The sequence below is a fragment of the Diadema antillarum genome, unplaced genomic scaffold (genome assembly GCF_040938485.1).
Source record: "Diadema antillarum isolate AM-2024a unplaced genomic scaffold, OU_Dant_1.0 scf00000045, whole genome shotgun sequence".
NCBI classification, from domain to species: domain Eukaryota; kingdom Metazoa; phylum Echinodermata; class Echinoidea; order Diadematoida; family Diadematidae; genus Diadema; species Diadema antillarum.
In genome coordinates this window covers 965,329-983,314 of record NW_027270934.1, presented here as the reverse complement: position 1 = coordinate 983,314, position 17,986 = coordinate 965,329, and the positions used below count along the sequence as shown (strand labels likewise).

The 17,986-nt window shown below is 37.1% G+C and overlaps 1 protein-coding gene across 4 annotated transcripts in view; it reads right to left on the bottom strand.

The window, feature by feature from the left end:
• Nucleotides 1-3,757: 3,757 nt before the first annotated feature.
• Nucleotides 3,758-17,986, bottom strand: part of LOC139714881 (uncharacterized) — a 35,265-nt gene continuing 21,036 nt past the window's right edge. For 2 of the 4 annotated variants that reach the window (XM_071626532.1, XM_071626536.1), the window contains 4 exons: nt 16,183-16,257; nt 15,706-15,878; nt 9,679-9,746; nt 3,758-8,808 (listed from right to left, as the gene is read on the bottom strand). In XM_071626532.1, coding sequence (XP_071482633.1) covers nt 8,631-8,808; nt 9,679-9,746; nt 15,706-15,878; nt 16,183-16,257 — 494 coding nt within the window. In that variant the 3' untranslated portion in view covers nt 3,758-8,630. Of the gene's footprint in view, nt 8,809-9,678; nt 9,747-15,705; nt 15,879-16,021; nt 16,065-16,182; nt 16,258-17,986 lie in introns of those variants that run through there. The other 2 variants (XM_071626544.1, XR_011709770.1) reach the window with 2 other exon arrangements.

The following is a 17,986-nucleotide window of genomic DNA, read 5'->3' as shown; positions in this document are numbered from 1 at the left end:
CTATTCTTATTCCAAAGACTGACGGAGGCAAGGATCTGGTAGTTGTGTGCCTTAACAGGATAGCTACGTTCTAAGTCTAATTGTTTTATAGTTTGTCTTAAAACCGGGTGACTGATAATCAACGTGGCCTATACCAACTACAGAAGAATAAAAAAAAAATCATTTTGGTACACACTTCATAGATATCAGAAGTCATGTATTACTTTGTGACTCTCTTTTGTTATATTGTTCAAAAGGGCAATAGCTATCTGCTTACATTAAAAATTTCCACTTCTTTCTCTTTTCATACATGCAGGCCTTTATACTGGCCCAGGGTACTTTCTGTTTAAGAAAGCTAATTAGATATCAAATGGACTTTTCCATGTCATATGTCTCATACATTATACTTCATTTGTTGTATCTAAAGATACATTAAACAATTACATTGAATAAACTCTCAGCATTAACCTCTACGTTTGTAGCATACACAAATTATACACATGTGTGTATTCCCTCATTCAGTGTGAGAAGAAGCATTCAATGCATATATCTATGTATATATAATATATATATATATATATATATATATATATATATATATATATATTTATATATATGTTGATAAGGTAGTCCACGTGTTGGCAAGATAAAAAGATAAGTAACAAAGCTGCAACAAAGTTCATGCTGTATTCACCAACGGTTCTCGAAAATTTGTGTGAAGAAATAAACCGTTGGTGAATACAGCATGAACTTTGTTGCAGCTTTGTTACTTATATATATATATATATATATATATATATATATATATATATATATATATACATATATATACATAGCGGAAACTTTTGAGCAAAGAAAATGGGTTTTCATCGGGATTCGAACCTGAGACCTCCGGATTACTAGACCGGTGCTCTACCGACTGAGCTATTGAAAGCCCTAGATCGGTGTTCGTCCCAAACCCTTAACTCTCTTTGCTCGTGTGGTCAGAAGCTATAGTGTGTGTATGTGTGCCACACACACACACATTAACCTGACATAAACCCAAATTATGTAAATCAACTTTGGAATAAATGTGAGGGATCGCCGAAGCGATGCAGCTTTTTGTAATATATTTTGAAACAAGGAAGGAAAAACTGACCAGAAACAATTGTAATAATAAATGGCGAAAACTTTTGAGCAAAGAAAATGGGTTTTCATCAGGATTCGAACCCGAGACCTCCGGATTACTAGACCGGTGCTCTACCGACTGAGCTATTGAAAGCCCTAGATCGGTGTTCGTCCCAAACCCTTAACTCTCTTTGCTCGTGTGGTCAGAAGCTATAGTGTGTGTATGTGTGCCACACACACACACACACACACACATTAACCTGACATAAACCCAAATTATGTAAATCAACTTTGGAATAAATGTGAGGGATCGCCGAAGCGATGCAGCTTTTTGTAATATATTTTAAAACAAGGAAGGAAAAACTGACCAGAAACAATTGTAATAATAGATGGCGAAAACTTTTGAGCAAAGAAAATGGGTTTTCATCAGGATTCGAACCCGAGACCTCCGGATTACTAGACCGGTGCTCTACCGACTGAGCTATTGAAAGCCCTAGATCGGTGTTCGTCCCAAACCCTTAACTCTCTTTGCTCGTGTGGTCAGAAGCTATGTGTATGTGTGCCACACACACACACATTAACCTGACATAAACCCAAATGATGTAAATCAACTTTGGAATAAATGTGAGGGATCGCCGAAGCGATGCAGCTTTTTGTAATATATTTTGAAACAAGGAAGGAAAAACTGACCAGAAACAATTGTAATAATAAATAGCGAAAACTTTTGAGCAAAGAAAAAGACTTCCTATCTCAAACTCAAGTTACTGCAGCTACACTTTGCAGCTGATTTTCCCAAAGGGGGGAAAATATGGTCATTGACTTTCTTGCTGTTGCTATGGTAACTTTTTAGTTGAAATGGGTCAAAATGTATATCACTTAGTGATGTGAGTAAGTCTAGAAAATGTAACTGTGTCAAACTTTGGAAATCAATGTCTAATGACTTTTGATTATAGATTTTCATGCCATCCAGTTGTATAGCAAGTTGCATAAGATATCATACAACAAAGATGAGAAAAGAAGGATACTCAGAAGACAGGTTTGGCACTACGTATATGTTTATTTATTACCATATAGCATGCTGATTACCAAGGCATATCATATACCAATGATAGAAAAAAAAAAGAATCACATAGCAATGAACCACATTGTTCACGGATAGACAGACGGAATCATTTTTTTAAACGCCAAATTAATACTTTACAAATAATAAAACTCATTTAAACAAGAGACCCGCGGGTCTAGCGCTCACCTGAGTATCGCAAGTTCACCTTTCACGCAGTCACTAATCTAATATTATTCACAGCTCTACCAAAATTTGACCAGGCATTCGCAAGTAGAAAATGAAAATGTACAATAAGGGCCCACATTTTTAAAGATTCCTTAATTTGGGGGGAATGGGGCCCCCTGGGGCCCTCTGGGTGGGGCATGGTGCCCATTTTTATAAATTGAGATCCTGACCCCCTAGGGATGCTACCTGCCAAGTTTGACGAAAATACATCATGAGGTTTTCAGGAAGAAGATGAAAATGTACAATTCAGGCCCCCATTTGGACCTTCCCAACCGACCCCCCCCCCCCCCCCCCTGCCCCCAAGAGGGGCACCCCTGGATCTCCTATGAACAAACTTGAAACTACAGTCATTAATGTACTCACTCATAGTATTATCTTAGCTCTATAACTTCTGATTCTAGAGAAGATTTTTAAAGATTACTTCATTTGGGGGGTTTGGGCCCCCCCCCCCCCCCCTGGGGGCCCCCTGGGTGAGGCATGGTGCCCATTTTAACAAATTGAGTTCCTAACCCCCTAGGGATGCTACCTGCCATGTTTGGTGAAAATGGGTCATGGGGTTCTCAAGAAGAAGATAAAAATGTACAATTTAGGCCCCATTAGGACTCCTCCTCAACCCCCTCCCCTGGGTCCCAAGGGGGGCACCCCTGATTCTGCCATGAAGAAACTTGAAACTACAGTCATCAATGTACAAACTCATAGTATTAACTTAGCTCTATCACTTCTTGTTCTAGAGAAGAAGATTTTTACAGATTCCCTAATTTTGGGGGGTTTGGGCCCCCTGTGGGCCCCCTGGGCGGGGCATGGTGCCCATTTTAACAAATTGAGTTCCTAACCCCCTAGGGATGCTACCTCCCAAGTTTGGTGAAAATGGGTCATGGGGTTCTCAAGAAGAAGATGAAAATGTACAATTTAGGCCCCATTAGAACCCCTCCCCACCCCCCTCCCCTGGGTCCCAAGGGGGGCACCCCTGATTCTGCCATGAACAAACTTGAAACTACAGTCATCAATGTACTAACTCATAGTATTAACTTAGCTCTATCACTTCTGGTTCTAGAGAAGAAGATTTTTACAGATTCCTTAATTTTGGGGGGTTTGGGCCCCCTGGGGGCCCCCTGGGTGGGGCATGGTGCCCATTTTAACAAATTGAGTTCCTAACCCCCTAGGGATGCTACCTGCCAAGTTTGATGAAAATCGGTCTTGGGGTTTTCAAGAAGAAGATGAAAATGTAAAAAGTTTACGCACGACGCACGACGGACGACGGACGACGCACGACGGACGACGCACGACGCACGACGCACGACGCACGACGGACGCCGGACGAAGGGCGATCGCAATAGCTCACTTGAGCCTTTGGCTCAGGTGAGCTAAAAATTCCTATAAATACTGAATATAAACAGACACATGAGTAAACATAATAACAAATTGATTTTCAGTCAAATAATGAGTTGTGCAAAGTCTTCAGAAAGCAAGCTTGTGTTTGAAACAGCAAAGAACCAATGAAGAAAAAAATGCAGTTGGGCCTTTCTTATTTCACCGACTCGTGTTTCAGTCAGATATCCATTTAGAGCAGTCCTGACTCTTCCGGTGATTCAGATTGGTCTGATTTCAGACTATTGTGAGGTCCAATGACATTATGAGCTCTCAAAAGGAAAGTTGAAACTATTTTCAAACTGCAGTTCAGACAAAGTATTGGAGAGAATAATGATAACTCAATGTGTAATTATCATCAAATCATAATCATATTTTCAATGGTGCATTCACTCCGATGGTTTTATTTCTAAGCTTAACTCTTTGTTTGCCATGTTTGCATGCCTGACTCAGTCAACAGCGTGCCAAGTTCACATATTTTGCTCAAATGCACAAACTTGTCCAAACCGATTGATTTTATTTGTTTTTTCCAAAATGCCACATTTTAATGAAAGCTTGACTTGCAATTCCATTCTCTCATATGTTGCTTGCATTGTGTGGTGATTGAATATCATGTGGTGTAGTTCCCTATTGGATTTGCGAGTAAATTTTGTGTACAAAAGCCCTGCAAGGACAATCATGTAGCTAATGGTTGTCTGAAAGAAAAATGACTATAGAAATTTGTTTTTATTGCATTTCCAGCATAACAAATTCTATAAAATGTAACATGGATTTGAAATCCAGAGTGTTTGACCAAAGCATGCCTGCATTGCAGTCTCAGAATAATGTGGCACACAAGGGTTTACACCATGGCACATAAAGAGTTAAGGGGGAAAATGTTGCCCTCTGAATAACACTTGACATGTGTTCCCTCCAGACATGGCTGGCATACACTGTAGGTATAAGATACACTGTAGGTATAAGATACACTGTAGGTATAAGATACACTGTAGGTGTAAGATACACTGTAGGATCTTTGCCCAGTCAAGTACAATACAGAAAGATATTGCAAACTATCAATTTCTCATTTGAATGTGCAATTCTTCAGGTTGGAATGTCAAAATCAAATACACTGTAGAAAAAACTTACTGATTAATTTGCCCTGATTTGTCAGAAATGTTATTCTTCTTAAGTGATGCATTCTTTACATGCATAAAACCTTTATTTCATATGCATTTGAGATGCACTTTAGGTTCACAAAATTTCTAATAGCTTATATATGTAATGGATTAGGTGGATTTAGTAGCATTTTACCTTCATTTATGTTAGGACACTCTGGTATGCCATCTATACTGTGGCATCTACCTTATTTATCCCTGGGTAACTTGACAATGACTTGCATGCAGTAGTCCACTATATTAGAAAAAATATATATACATGTACGTGTAGATGTACACAATATCCTTAATACAAAGACACAGCAATCCCCTGTATCATGAGAAAGCTGAATGTCAAACATAAAAATGGCCTCCATTTTTTAAGATGGCAAGACATTGAATTATAATGAAGACATGAAAACCACAAGTGAATTGAAATGGACAGCCGAACTCTGTGCTTGAAGTTATAGGCTGACTGTAGCAAAGACAATTTACTTAGCACACAAGTTGGCAATGAACTCATACTGTTTATTGTTCACCAATTGGCATGGTGGCATAATGGAAGCAAAAGAACGCTGAACAGCTTCGCTGACAAATACGACAGGAAAACATGAACTGACATGAAAAAAACATCAACACACGTAAAAATAATAACATCAAATGCGCAAACATCCCTTCAAAGTAAGACGCGATAGATTTCAGATTCTCTTGCCTTATATACAGTATATGTTACAATGCTAGTGAATGCATATACACAAAAAGATTGAAACACACCTTCTGTCACTCGCTTCAAAAATTCAAGACATGTCTAGGACAGGTGCAGACCAAAAATATATCACAAATTTCATATAAAATGAGTTTGAGAATGTAACCAATCACAGGTGCTGACATGAGTCAGACGTGCACTCTTAATCTTCTTTATACTGAAATGTATGTGTGTAAAAAAAGTGCAGCAAAAAGACATTTCTAAATTCTCAATGACACCACAATGTACATAAATTGTATTTCAGCAGCAGGCACTCAATAAGTAGGCCTAACAAGCATGTGCTCAATCACTTGCTTACTGTAAACAGTTTCTGAGTTCTTAACACAGCTTGGCTTTTGAGCAAGTTCTACTTGTAGGCTAGCTGACTAGTATTCACCTATAAGCCTGGAGGTAAACAAACTGTATTTCATAGATCCATTTTATAAAACAAATAAGGCACAGGTTTAACTTTGTGATGGAAGTGGAGATGCAGCTCACTCTCAGGTATTCAGAATGTCATGCATGTTTCACCATTGTAAATACCTTCAAGTGCACTAGTTACTGCATCTCCGCTAACGCACTCTCACCTGTGTATTATTTGTATACTAACATGGAAAACAAACATTGAATGTTCCACGTCATGCTAAAGGTGCCCATGAAAATTTAAGAAGTATCAAATATTTGCACTGTTTACACATCAAAGACGACACGAAACTGTCCACTACACCATACACTGGCTGAAAAGTCTTCTGCAGCTAAGATCTGGCACAAAAACTGCATATGAATTTCATCTCAAGGTCCGCTTGTTACATCTACAATGTACCCACTTAGACCTTAAATCCATCCATAAGGCTTACTTGACAGTATTGAATGTTTTTACACAGACTGCGTATCTCATTCTTCATCAAAACACACACTTAAATACAACAGTAAATACTTTTAACACTTTTTTTTCCAGTGGCAAGGAAAGTACACAGCTATTACATGATGGCAAAAGAAGAAGAAGAAAAAGACGAAGTAGCAAGAAATGCAAAAATTCTACAATGAAGAATACAAAGGAACAATGCTAAACTTTCCCATGCAATGGTATGTAGCATTAACGCAAATCTCTCTGTATGTAGGTGTCTTGTATTTTGCCCATGGCAAGCTCTTCTTGTCTGCACGTAGCAATTACTCTACGCATATATGTGTATATATATTGACTTTTCTTGAGTTGTTGTTTAAATTCTAGTAACTTGTACATTCTCCACCAAACATATCACATCAAATTAAACAATCAAAATTCCACTTAAGCATCACAAACCCATCTGTGACAATCATACAGACAGATTGCCGCAACCAGCAAATTTTCAGATTTTAAACAGAAGCAAGGTAGAGCTAATGTCACGTCACTCTCAACATACTCACAGGTATTATCGATGAAAAAGAGAAACTTGTTGGTAAAAAATAAATAAAGAGGAGACTAAACAGGCAATTCAATTACAGTAAATTTTTCTACAATGCCTGGTATGATAGATAAGTATGCAGGGCATAAAGATAAGAAGGATATGACGGTAAATTGTTTACATCATGCTAGTGAAATCTGCTGAACTGACATCCTAACCTCCTCATTTTCACATCTAAAAGTATTTTACAGAACAAGAGAGAGTTTAATCACAATCTTGGAGAGAACAAATAGATTAATAACATGTACATGTACCTAGCACATTTATTCTAATAGGCAACAATATTTCAGTATATTGAATTACAAAATGCCAGTCCAATTTAACTACATGTATATCCTTTTAGAGACAGAAGTTTTAGTCTTTAAAATTTGGATCTGCAAACTGATTTGATAAAACGACTGATCCCATTTAACTATATCCTTTTAGAGACAGAAGTTTTAGTCTTTAAAATTGGATCTGAGGCATGATTTGATAGAATCATTGAATAATCATGCAGACTAACGCACTACTTTGCACTATTGTCATATTGCAAGTTTGCATTCATATCATAATACTTGTTACAACTTATCAAGGCTTCTCGATTTCATATACAATGAAAAGGTAAGAAGGTTACTATGTGACAATCTAAACTTTATTTTACGTGTTTTCTTTGACATCTGGTGAGTTACCTTCTTATCCCACCCTAAAATAGAAAGCAGCTTAATGAGTATTGAAAGTGGGCTTCATGCCTCCTCGCCCTAAATTTCTAATCCAAACGTGCACAGGATAGCCCATCAATCTTAATTACAAAGCAAGCAGATATAGCTGAAGAAAAAAAAAGTAAACATGACTAGTGAGTTTTCACATGGTTAATCTTCAACGAAAGGCAACTGTACTATGCAACTGCAACTACATCTAAAGTTCAAAAAATAGAGAAAAAACAACAAAACTGGGGTCAAAACATTTAGTAGACATTTTTCGGGTTAGCAGCATATAGGTATGAACACTTCTCTATGTGTGCAGCCACTACTTTGCACCATTTTACATGTTCAAAAACCATTCTACTTGTATTTTGAACACTATTTTACATGTAAAAACCCCATTTTACATGTACAAACACCAGTTTACATGTATGAACATCATGCCAAGCATGGAGTCATGTCTGACCCATTACTGTGTTACCCTAACTAAGTCTTAAATTCCAAAGGCTGAAAAAAAAAAATAAAGTGAAGTTGATACTGGAAAATCTGAGGGTTGAGATTCAATTACAAATTCAAAGTTGCTATCTGCATGTACCTCCTTTTCCACTGTCACAAGTCTAGGAATCTTTGGAAATAGTAAGCTTTTCAGGCTCTCTAAAGCATTAAAACCTTTAGTGAGCCCTAAGACTGGTCCAGGCCAGGTCTAAGTCAGATAAATTTGACAATCTACATTTACAATCAATCTTGGGCCATTCTTGCCAGATTAAACAACACTGATAACAAGATAAACAAGAAAACTCAGAATTTAATTCTGTGTCTGTTATCCTGCCAGTTAGAATTTTCTTTCGATACTGCCAACTGAGCAGAAAAATAACCCTTCATTTAAGCACTAGGAGTTCTCAGTATGATATTATGACTGATAATACGAAAGGAACTTGTCCCCAACTGTCCATCGCTCACATCTGTAATGAGATAGTCTTGGGCATCTGGAATGGTGTTGTCATCATCCAGTTGTGTGAGACGGAGGGTAAATGAAATCTCCACTCGCCCACGAAAATTTCTATATTGGGAGTTATGATAAGATCATGACACAACATTGTGAGTGACAGATACACACTACTGTCATTGATGAAGATTGTCCACCATTATCTATCAATTCATTCATTGTTTAGAGGGTGCAGAGGCAGTTTCAGATAACTCCGACCATTTGTGACTTCATGGGTGGGTAAAGTGAACTCCTGTTATAACGAAGTCCTCGGGACCGGCGGTTATCTTTCATGATATCGAAATTTTGTTATAACCGAACAAATAAACAATAAAAATACATGGACTGGATAATCTTGCAGAATGCAGAATTGTTACTTAGTTGTAAAAGAAATGTCATCATAACCACGTTCGTTATAACGGGAGTTCACTATATACTCGAGTATACCTTAACATCTCCCATAAATATACAAATTCACAAACAGTTGTCTCTAATTTTTTTCCTCTGCTTCACTGGAGCAGGAAATCTGCCTGAATTTTCACACCATGAAATATTCCACATTTCTAGTCCTATCACTTACTTCTACTCCTCATCCATTCACAAGAATTTCCTTTGAAGCTGGCATGAATACTGATTCATGGACTTGTACTGAAATTGTTTTAAAACTGTCACCGAGGATGGGAGGTGGATCCAAATAGCACGAAAAGTTAAAAGCAAGTTTGGTAGTTAACCAAATGTTAAGTGTTTAATGTTTTGTTTGCTTTATAAATGGTATAGAGGGTCGGGAGGATAAGCTGCCAAATCAAGGGAAAAGAATGGGTACTTTCCCTAACATAAATGCCTACTCATGCAAAGCACACACACAAAAATACTTTGTTTTGCCCTAATTAACAGGAAGCACAGATATGGTGCCTAATATTGGGTAAAAAAAGCTAACACACTCACACGAATTGATCAACAAAAACTCCATCCAGGAAACTTTCGTATGGTGATCCACTGTACGATCCTACAATCTGTGGAGAAGAAATAGAGAAACATTCCTTTGGCTTACTCTGAATAACAGCAGTTTGTCTTGAAGGGCAACTTACCATGTACTTTTTAATACATAGTTGTATCACACATATAAATATCCAATTCTATAAAGTTGCATTTTTTTTCAATCTTTATAGAGGATCTTTCACTCCTTTTGTGGAAAATTTCGCAGATTGGGTGAACGATGCACAAAATGAAAATAAAAGTGCTCAAAATGTTGAATTTCTGCTATGCCTAATACCATCATTCACAGAATGATATGAAATGATTTGAAAAGCTACTACATTAGAATGAAACATTTAAGCACAAAAAAGCATCAAATTCCCTGTACATGATTACAGGTGTTTGCAACTTTTGATGGTGCATAGTTAGGCATAATGTGCTTCCAGGAACGAAGGTTGGAAATTTATGATGGAAAGAGACTTTCGTATTGAAGTGTCATTCATCTCTTTACAAAATTATATAATATGGAGTAACAAAATACGAACATACGCCCCCCCCCAAAAAAAAAAAAAAAAAACCAAAAACAAAACAACAACAACAACAACAAAACCTTGGGGTATCATGCTCACTTGAGCATCACAAGTTCACATTCCATGCACTTTTGCAGACTATTACCTGAGAACATATCAAATGGGAGGGGGGCATTTCTACATTGAATGACACTGGCAAAATTACCTGGCAAGTATCAAGAAACTTAGCTGTGCAGTTTCAAAAAAGAAAAAGAAAGAAAGACGAAAATATCCAACTGGTCCAAATTCAGACCCCACCCTACCCCAGGATCTACCATTTATATAAACCTTGAAAGTATATTCACTAATGTATTTGCCATTACTCAGTAGTGTTTGCAGTTTAAACAAGATTTGTATTTTTGTTTGTTTCTTTGTATGTTTTATATTTACACAGATACTCAAATTTGAAGGTTCTGGGGTCCTTGTACTAAATATGTATTGTCACCCTGTCAACCCTGCCAACTCTGGCAACAAATTTGACCCCAATTTGTGCCCCCCCCCCCCCCAATGCCTAGAACCACACGGAACAGCGTTGAAACTGCAGTAACAGATCTTCTTTCTCATAGCACTATTGAAGTCTGCGTATCCATTCTTTTCTCATAGGTGTTGTGTAAATCATCATAATACATAAAACTATGGATCCAGCTTTAAGGAGACACATATAATATGCTCATAATTTCCATATTAACCCGTTGAGGACGAGTCTGAAGTACACTTGGGCAAGTGTCTATGGGAAAGGCATTTTATAGTAAAATCAGCCGTGCTCAATGGGTTAAAGAGATACCTTAGGAAGACAAGCTGGATCCAGAGTGATCTTTGATAGTAACTGCACTATATGTGAACTATGTGTCTGTCAGCTGTCCATTTTGTCTGTTTTGCTATTGTTGTCATTGTAGTTGAAGTTGTTTTACTACCTACAGGATACACAATGTATGGTACATACAAAGTATTCAGGCTGATATTATAACCACTAGTTTACTTAATACTGATAATCTTGACTGGACTGATTTTCTTCCCTTTAAAGTGGAAATCCAGTCCAAATATAAGTTAGCCTGATTAAAAAAAAAAAGAATAAAATCTTATGAGTTCAACTGTAAAAATTTAACTGAAATTGAATGAAAAGTAAGGAAGTTATGAAATTTTGAAGTTATGCTAATTTCTGCAATAACAGTTCTTGTACAGTGGATATGAATATGCAAATAAGTGAGCTAACCATGTCACACTCTCACAATTTTCAGTTGATCGTGTACAAAAAAAAAAATGACGAAAATTCAATGTTTCTGCCCTTCAAGTCTGAAACATGATGTTATTTCTCATTGAATAACTTTAAAACAGTGATCAGTTAGATACGAGGATTTGACCCTCAGGAACAATTGTGTTTGAATGAAAGACCGGAAATGTCCAAATTGTATGTACAACCTAAATGGTAAGTTGTAAGGAGATGACATGCTCACTTTTCCATTTGCATATTCACACTGACTGTTCAAGAACTGTTTCCCCACAAAGCAGCGAAACTTCAAAATATCATCTTATCACACTAACTTAGACTTTGACTGGATTTCCCCTTTAAACAGTCCACACTCTCCACATTTCATTTTTCTGACTTGGCAGTATAATAGTGATTTCTTTGGGATATAGTTTAAATCCCCCTGATTCATACTAGTGAATGATTTTCCGAAGCTACAAAAACAGATCTTTAGTTACTGGCACCGGACAGGTTTGCATCCTGTTTGGTGACCAAATATCAGGGTATCATTACTACCCACAATGACACTGTAACCACTGGCCATCTTGTGTATGAAGAGCTTTTTAACCACCATGGAATAGAGTCTATGGGCTGAACTTGAGCCATCCTATAGCATTATGAGCTGGTGGCGTCGACTTTAACAACAAAATTGTCAATAGAATATTTGAAGTGGTAGAGTATGACAATCACAATGATCATAGTTTAACTGTGTCAGTATATAGTTGAAGCCAGCTTGAAATTATTCTTTTGTGATATTGATACCCCATTAAAAGATTTCATATGCAATTTAGTTGATAAAATTTTTCCATAATGTATTCACTGCATTTTGAAATATTAGATAAATTATCGTCATTCATACACCATAATATTTCCAGGACTCGGATGAACATGAATACAATTTAGCTTTGATGGCAAAATATCACTGTAACGTTCAAAAGAGGGCATGTTATTTTTACAGCCTAAATGAGAGAAGATGATGGTTACAGAAGACATAATTTTTCATTATACATGTATATTTGTATAAATAAAAAAAGTTTGAAATTCCTCAAGATTACACAATGAAAAAAATTCAATAAATTTCTGCCTGCCAAAAAAGGTAGTTCCTGCCTGCCAAAAAAGGTAGTTCCTGGTAGTCAAAACACATATAGAAATCAAAGAATCCACATGTATTGAGAAATCAAAAGTGGCTGTACAAAAAAAGAAGAAGAAATTACTGGAAAAGTTATATTTTTGTGAATGAGGAGGTCACTGACATTTTAGCAAGATGTTATTTTTGCAAATTGACAAAGAGGTTATTATAAATGCACTATTACCTCAGTTTATTGCAACAATTTTGCATGTTGTTATATTTGCAGTCCAACAGTAATTCCTGAAACTTGTGAGGATTAAACCCTCCCAAAAACAACACTTAGGTAACCAACAATATATGTACAGGGGCCAGTAAAAATATGCATACTCAACACTAATAGGTACTAATAATAAATGTAAAGAAGCCAGTAAAATTTATGCAAAATCAAAAACTTAAAAACTGTAAAATTAATAACTTCCCAGGTTTACTTTTTGATCCCAAACTTTAAATTTATGTAGAAGAAATTTTTGTTCTTTAAGAAAATACTGTATAAAAACAAAAGACTGATCATGCTGACCAATTTCACCAGTTTTGTGTCCTCATTTAAAATTGGGGTTTGCGACTTTTTGTTGGTTTTGTAAATGCATGGTCATGTATCTAATTTTTCTTTCTGGCCAGCTTCTTCTTTGTCATGACAATGGCTTGGAGATGGGTAATGTCTACAACCCACCATCACTTTACAATTTATGGTGGAACAGAGAGCTCTGCCGTGTGATATTTGAGCAGCTCTTTACCACAAAGCTTGTATCACCCTCAAACAGCTGCTGCTTTGGATGACGGCATACATGTTGCCTGCGTTGTGTAGGTGTATGAAGGCAGGGTTTTGTTTGCACTATTCAGGCTTTGTGAAAGCATTTTTTTTTCCCCGACACAGTTGAAGTGCCAATATCACACCAGATTCAAGCTTGCATTTATAGCTAGTATAAATCAAGTGAATAAAACAGTAATTTGTTTTATTTAAATCAGGCACTAGAATAACCACAAAGTAATGGAATTTAATAACCCGCATCTTCACATAATGGTGATATTGGAAACAAATGCATATACAACTCTTTAATTGTTGCATGAGTTTGTCTTTTACTGATCATATCTCTCTCTTCTTCTTGTTTTTTATCAAATGCATAAGACTTGAAATGTAATACCTGATAAATTTACTATTTGACAATGAATTGGAACTGCAAGTGAAAACTAAAATTCAATTCAATTAAGATATCCTACATATATATATATATATATATATATATATATATATATAATCACATTCTTTATTCTGTTATAGTAATCATTTTAATGTATCATATCAATTTTTGACTGTCAGTTAGCTTTTTTTTTAAATCAAATGATTTTATACCCATGGTGTACAAGTTTTTATTGTGAACTTAGTTGTTTTATGTTAATTTTATCAAATATGTATGTCAAGTGGATCCCTTTGAAAATCAGCAACGCTGAAAGGGCTATCCACCCTACTGCTGGAAATGAATAAATAGAAATTCTATAGATAGCTAGATCTGTGGCACAGGGCATGGGTAGAGGAGAGATTCTTGTCTCTTTGCCTTCTCCAATACCTCTCTGATATGACTCATCAAGCCAGTTTATCTTGCTGGGTCTCTGAGTAAGCTTACACCCATATTACTAGATCCAGCACAGGCTTAAAGGGATAGTACAGTATTGGTGGAGATGAGAATTGGGCTTTTAACTTTTTGTGAGATACCAAGAAAACACTTATGAAATAGTACAGAGCATACCATTTTAAGAGGAATTCAGAGTTTATTTGATGAAAATCGGGTTTGGAATGACTGAAACATCCAAAAACAAAGTAAAACAAAGCGATCGTAATAAAGTGTGGGCCCCACACTTATCAGAATCGCTCTGTTTTGGATATCTCAGCCATTTCAAAACCAATTTTCATCAAATAAATGTTGAATTCCTCATGGAATTACATGCTCTTTCATATTCCATAAGCGGTTTCTCATTATCTCACAAAAAAATGTTAGAAACCTGAAATTAGGTCTCAACCAAAACTATACGATCCCTTTAAAGTGCCATGAGTCTGTAGTCTATTTGGACAGGTGTCAGACTTCCTGAGATCTGAAAGTGCAATGTCCCTCCATGCTCAAAATGACTGGCCAATAGAAAATCATATATTAATACAAACAGAGCAGTAGAACTATATCAAAATCACACATATTCATGTAGTCATGGAATTTGAATGTTTCACATGACAACTGGACATAATCACAGGAGTAATCATCTCAGGTAGTATACATATTTATGATAGGGAAGTTGATGATGTTTGAATGTGTCTTATATAGTCTCAAAATGACCTGAACATAAATATTCACTAAAATCAAAATTATATAAAAATAAGCATCTAGGTTTTTCAAATTGATAATTTTGCACCCGGTTGTTTTTATTGCAACTAATTGGCACAGTGCCCTTCATAGACAAATATAAACATGTATAATTCAGAATTTGCACAGCTTGAACTCCCTCATTTGTTTGCCCTTTTCACCAATGAAATCCTACAAAAAAGTCAAAAAAATATCCTGGATTCAGGCAGTTATCCAGATCACTACCAAAATTTAATCATCTGTTCCTTGTGTTAGTATCAACTTTTCCAGTCAGTTTATCCAAATCTGTTCACAACTTTTCTAGTTATTTTGCAAACATACAGACAAATAAAGAAACCAATGCAGACAAAAACATTCCCTCATTGGCAGACGTAATTATGTTGGTTCTTACTTTCATTCTTGAGTTAAAAACAAAACAAAAACAAAAACAAAAGCAAAACAAGATCGTTAGCTCAGGAAGAGCAAGAGGGAAAGGAGTACTGTAAAACCAGAAACATTCATGGCACAAAACTTTCACAAATTGGAGCCATTGGCCTTTTTCAGGGCTTGAAACTTTCACATCGACACGGCCACTGACAATCCATGCATAGTGTAGACATACTTTCCCATGCATTTTACTTAAATTCCAAATCCTGGCTCAGCACGAAATTCGCAAAAGTTTCACACACATGAAAATTCCTGGTTTTACGATATCGTGCTTACTGCTTGACTGAAGCTCTGTTCCATAGCCTGGTATGCCGCTGATGATGGGACATTCAAAGCCGCTGTGTAATTCTTGTCTGTTTCAAAGGTACCATACAGGACTACACCTGGATATGGTGTTGTTGGCACTGGACTTGTGGTTGTCATGGGGCCTGCTGTGGTTGCCATGGGACCTGTTAAAAGGAAGAGAAACACAGACAGAAGAGAAATTCCAATTTCAAAAGATAAATCACGAAGAAAGGTAATTATGTTGATATCAAATCACTGCATCTGTAAATCAAGTTTACACAAACATCAACATGGCATTGGACTTGTGGTTGCCATGGGGCCTGCTGTGGTTGCCATGGGACCTGTTGCTGCTAAAAGGAAGAGAAGCACAGACAGGAGAGAAATTCCAATTTCAAAAGAAAAATCATGAAGAGAGGTAATGCGTTATCAAATCATAGGATCTGTAAATCAAGTTTACACAAACATCACCTGGATATGGTATTGTTGGCACTGGACTTGTGGTTGTCATGGGGCCTGCTGTGGTTGCCATGGTACCTGTTGCTGCTAAAAGCAAAAGAAACACAGACAGGAGAGAAATTCCAATTTGAAAAGATAAATCATGAAGAGAGGTAATATCAAATCACTGGATCTGTAAATCCAGTTTACACAAACATCATCCTGGAGAGAATTTCAAAATGGTGACAACTCAGGAAATCTACAAAAAGTCACAGATGAGGATTCTCTGTGATGGACCAAGATATGTCATCAGAGACTCCAACCCCATGCACCTTCTGATCTAGAGATTCTCCCGCCTGAAACCCCTAGCAAATGGGAGACTCCAACTTGATGGGCCTGAAGTACACATCACGAGCGCAAAGTTCCTTGCGGCCGGGGTCCATAGCAGGGCCCACTAAAGGGCCCTGGAAGCTTTAGGGTTCTGGATGCTCTCTCATGCTATCTAAAGCTTATTTTTCAATATACGATGACACTAAGTAAGAAATAATTTCAAGCGGGAGACAAAGAGCCAGGACAGGAGAAATCAAATCTCAAGCGGGAGAACGGGAGATTTTGCAAAAATGGGCTTTCGGCGGGAGATCTCCCGTGGAAAACGGGAGAGTTGGAGTCTCTGTGTTATTTGGGTTGATTTCTTTACTTCTTTTAAGTTTATCTTTACACCTGGAGAGTAATATTTTCTCTACCGACACACTGATAAAATTTTGGCAGCTGGAAACAAAACCAAAATCGAAATATGAGCAATTTTTTCTGGACCATTTTCTTTTGGACAGGCACTGCTTTTCATGGGAAATAGAATACCCGTTACTGTAAAATGAGGAATGTTCATGTGCATTTTAATTTCGTGAATTTCTTGAGAGCCAAGATTCACGAAAGTAAACTGCATGCGAAAGTTTTTGTCTATATATACATCACAATGCATGCACTGAAAGCCAATATGATGCTGTATACTGTACACTGTACAGTACACTGACTTTATTGTACACCTGTGTACAGTTTCATGAAAGTTGTCAGCGCTGACAAGTTGTCATTCTCTGACAATCACCATGGTAACAGCCAGTGACCAGAGCATCTACTCTCGGCCAATCAAAACCAAGAAGTTTACTGAAATTGTCAGAGACTGACAACTTGTCAGTGCTGACTATAAAATTGCCCTCTGGCCCTCTCTGTTTTGGCTTGGGTAGCTCCCATTGTTGTAGTGGTGATGTTTGAGCTGAACTGAGAAGTCTGTGCTATTATGTACTTGTACTGGGTATGTTACTTCCAGTACAATGTATACATGTGCAAGGTGCGCTCAGGAGGAATAAACAGTTTACCCCTTCCAAAGTTCCAAGCAATAAAAATGATCCAATTCATGCATGCTGGTACCACTGTACGCTATACTACTACTGTGAATGCTTAGTACCGGTACCCTCAATTGTATGTATGCACGTGTGTACAGTACACACAGCTTGAGCCAGGCTGAGTGCGAGCGCATCTGATTTTTTTTTTTACATGCTTGTTTTTTCATTTCGTGTTCAGTTTTGTTGCATGTTTCATATCGACCAGCGCAGCAGGAAGCATCGGCAATTCGCGAAAATGGCAGTCAGCTCAATTTGCGAAAATTTCATGCCACCAAATTATCGTGTTTTACACTATGTATACAATGTTCACTGATACTTCTGGACAGCACACGAGTGACCCATATCTTTCAATCCTCTTTTGTCCATTTTCTTTCGTACATCCTTACTCTATCTTATATCAGTCACTTTTTACATGGTTATGACGGTCCAATCTTAAC